This window comes from Rhinolophus hipposideros (genome assembly GCF_964194185.1).
Source record: "Rhinolophus hipposideros genome assembly, chromosome: X".
Classification (NCBI taxonomy): domain Eukaryota; kingdom Metazoa; phylum Chordata; class Mammalia; order Chiroptera; family Rhinolophidae; genus Rhinolophus; species Rhinolophus hipposideros.
Window position 1 is genome coordinate 54,783,200 of NC_138046.1, and position 3,932 is coordinate 54,787,131.

At 46.1% G+C, this 3,932-nt stretch overlaps 1 protein-coding gene across 1 annotated transcript; it reads left to right on the forward strand.

Moving 5' to 3' along the window:
• The first annotated feature begins 1,960 nt into the window (after positions 1-1,960).
• Positions 1,961-3,571, forward strand: LOC308495383 (protein BEX2-like). Its single transcript, XM_081043496.1, has 3 exons — positions 1,961-2,098; positions 2,500-2,587; positions 2,940-3,571. Exon 3 carries the CDS (start codon positions 2,945-2,947, stop codon positions 3,329-3,331), a length of 387 nt encoding a protein of 128 aa, XP_080899622.1. The 5' UTR covers positions 1,961-2,098; positions 2,500-2,587; positions 2,940-2,944; the 3' UTR covers positions 3,332-3,571.
• Positions 3,572-3,932: the final 361 nt, after the last annotated feature.

The following is a 3,932-nucleotide window of genomic DNA, read 5'->3' on the forward strand; positions in this document are numbered from 1 at the left end:
TCCTGCATGGGATGGTGGGCTGTGCCCCAAACAGCAACTGGACTTGGAGCTGAGCTGCGCCCTCCACAACTAGATTGAAGGACAATGACTTGGAATTGAGGGGTCCTGGAGAAACACAGTGTTCCCCAATATTCCCTAATAAAATTTATAAAAAAAACAAAAAAAAAAGAAGAAGAAAGAAAGAAATGGTCAAGAAGTCTACCGGTCAAGAAGTCTTTCAATATGGTTGAACTTTCCACCAGCAATGAATGAGAATTCTAGTTATTCCATGGCCTCACATATACTTGGGATTGTCAGACTTTTTAATTTTAGCAATTCAGATGGGTGTATAGCTGTGTTTCATTCTGTTTTTTTCACACTTCGCTGATGATTAAAGAGACTGAGCATCTTTCCATGAGTTCATTGATAATTTGTACATGTACTTTTGTGAAATGTTTGTTCAAATCTTTTGATCATATTTATTGCATTGTTTGCCTTCTTATTTTGAAGTTTAGGAGTTCTTTACATATCTTCTGGATACAAAACCTTTGTTGGTTACATGTTGTAAATATTTTTTCCCAGATTCCCACTTCATTTTCTTAACCATGTCTTTCAGAGAGCAGAACTTTTTAACTTTGGTAAGTCGAATGTCTATGTACACTCTACTACTACACTACCTTTATTACTACATTTTAAGTGTGGAAATCAGATATGGAATTCTCCATATTTGCGGGAGGTTTTTTTCAAAATTATTTTGTCTATTCTGGGTCTTCTACATTTCCATCTAAATTTGTGGTTAAGTTTGTCAAGATACAAAGATGTGTGCTACAATTTTGATTGTGACTGCACTGAATTTATAGAGCAATTTGTACAGAATTGATATCTTAGCAGTATTGGATTTCCTGATCCAGGGCCATAGTTTTTTAATATTTGTTTTGATCTTAGTTTCTTTTGGCAGTATGTCATTTTTTTCAGTATTTGTTTCTTCATGTTTACTTAAATTTATCCCTAAATAGTTCACATTTTTGAAAGCTATCAAATTTATACATATACACAATTTCAACTTCCAATTATTCATTACTAGCATACAGGGAGACTGCTCAGCTTTTGTATATATGTCTATAACTGAAACCTTGCTAGATTAAGTTCTTAGTTCTGGAGTAGGTTTATTATAGACCCTTCAGGATTCTCTAAATACATTATCATGAGATTTGCAAATAAAGACATACTTATTGCATTTTGAACCAGAATTTTGTGACGTTTTTGTTGTTTCAATTCTGAAAATCCAACAAGGTTCTGCTGCACAATACACTCATTGGCTGTCCTCATGGAAGGGCCTCATGTATCTAGGGGCCCCTCACTAGAGGAACCATCAGCTGCCCTGTCGTTTTCCAAGTTCTAAAAAAGTAGCTGCCTATAGAGTCTATATTTATATAATGACTTAGCAGAAGAAACAGGTGGGTTGTTTTTTCTAACTTTAATGTTTTTTTCAAATAACAGTAACTTTATTTTTTCCTTTTTATGAAAGTATATTGATTTCTTTGTTCAATATGAAAAAGACAAAACAGAGATATTAAGAATGTTTTAAAATCCACTCTTCTGGGCTGTTTTCCTGACACATCTCTTCTACGCATTTTAGTGGAGGGAAAATGGAGAGCATTGGTAGCAGAAAGAACAGCAGGTGGAAGGAGGCGTGTCCCGGGAGCTTGGGAGGGAAGAGGCAAGTCCCCAGAGAAGCAGAGGGAATGGCCAACAGGCCCCTGAGAAGATACAGCCCATCCCTGGCAGCAGAGAAAGGCCCAGGAAGACACAAAGGAGGGACAGCGATAGGGCCCAGGCTGGTGCTGTTAAAAGGGAGCCGGGGGCAGGGCCGGGTTGCGCGTGACGGGCCGAGGGCACTTCTAGACCCCCGGAGCAGGAGAGGGGCGGGACGGGGGCGTCGCCGCTCGCAGTGACGAGAGACTCACGTGACCGACCAACGCTGACTCTGGCGCGCCTCGCTCCAGCGTCAGACCCGGCCGTCGCTCGCTCCCTTCTGGGTGTCTGCTCCGGGTGGCCCTTAGGGCGTGCTGGCCGGGGGTGGACCCAAGAGTAGGAGGCGGAGGCGCAGGGGGACTAGGTAAGGGACCTGCAGCGGCTCCCTGGGGTTGGTGTGGAGAGCAGGCGGAGCCCTCCGGGGGGGTCGGTCCAGCCCCCCGGGGCAAAGCAGCGCAGAGACCGCAGCCCCCACGTCCCGCAGCGGCCCCGCGTGTGGCGGCAGAAAATGGTGGGCCTTTCCCGGGGGAGGGCTGGACGGCCCAAGGCGACGACCCTTCGGAAACACTTGCCCCTCGGTCTCCCGCCCCGCCTGCCCCCCGCGGTCCTTCTTGGGGTCGAAAATGGTGGTCAGCGGGGGTTTGGGGGTGGCCGAGGGCAGGGGCGGCCGGGCTGCGGCGCGGGGGGTGGGAGGCGAGGGGGCGCCGTGAGGCGGCGGAGGGCGCCCAGCGCTCGGCTGCAGCGGCCCTCGCTCCCCCACCCCAGCCCTCTGCAGGTCTGCAGGTCCAAGTGTCCGGGCGGCGCACTCGCAGCGAGAATCGGGAGGAAGACGAGACGACAAGGATAGGCCCAGGTGGGTGCGGGGGCAGGGGTGAGGCATGGGGGTGGGGGATGAGTGGAAAGCCCTGAGACCCCAATCTTTCCCCCAACCCCGTCCTCCGTTTTGGTGCCTGCAGAGGCCTGGGCATGGATCCACAGGGAAAATGGTGGGTTTGGGGCGAGGGAGGGGAGAGGAGCCCCGGGGAGGGGGGAGAGCTTGGACTGGGGGCCCCCTAGAGGGCGTACGGAGTCTCTCGGGTGGGGAAAAATGCAATTTTAAACAGCCTTTGAAATCCAGGGCTCTGAACCTTGAAAGGTGCACAGTAGGGCCTCTGTCCTCGGTGCTGATCAGTCCACCAAAAAATATTTCATCTCTTGTCTTCTAGGAGCAATGGCGTCCAAAGAGGAACAAGCAGTAAAAAATCTCAACATGAAAAATGCCAACCAGGACAATGAAAAACAGGATGAAAAAGAGCAAAATGCTAATAAAGGAGAGCCCTTGACCCTCTCTTTGGAAGCTGCTGAATATTGTGTACCTAGAGGAAATCGTAGGCGGTTCCGTGTTAGGCAGCCCATCCTGCAGTATAGATGGGATGTGATTCAAAGGCTTGGAGATCCACAGGCAAGGATGGGAGAAGAGAATATGGAAAGGGTTGGGGAGGAGATGAGACAACTCAGGCAAAAGCTGAGGGAAAAGCAACTGAGTCATAGTCTGCGGGCAGTTAGCACTGACCCCCCTCGCCATGGCCATCACGATGAGTTTTGCCTTATGCCTTGAATGCTGATGTTTTCCCTGCAGTTAATAGGGAGACACACACTTGCTTCCTAAACGTACATATTTGTGATGTACCTTCATTGTAAACCTGTTGGTGTTACTTGTTTCCTGTGGGTCTCCTATTACCAGGTTCTAATTGAATGTTGTGTTTTCACCCAATTTGTAAGTTTCTGTCAGCAGGGGAGTTTTACCTATTGCATGGAAAGATGTTCATTACATATTGTGAAGTTAATAAAGCAATTTAAAAAAGTATTCTCTATTCTTTTTCACTTCAAATCATATATTTTATATGTGAACAAAGTCTAAATACATAAAGTAAAAAGTTAAAGTGTCCATCCTTTATGGTAGAATTATGAGTAATTTTTAGTTTCTTATCTATATTTTCTCATTTTTCAAACCCAAACACATATTACCTAATGAAAGAACTTGATCACTTGATAAAAACAATGTGAGCACTTACTAAACACTTGTGTCAGAATCTCAATTTTAGCTTACCTCTGGATCTCTTATTTAGAAGTATAAACTTAATAGTGAGACACATCTCCTTAAAGATCATTATATACATCAACATGATATCACCTCCCAGGGCTGCTGTGCATACTTC

Excerpts from the sequence above, each read along its gene's own strand:
- LOC308495383 (XM_081043496.1), top strand. The coding sequence starts at position 2,945 with ATGGCGTCCAAAGAGGAACAAGCAGTAAAAAATCTCAACATGAAAAAT.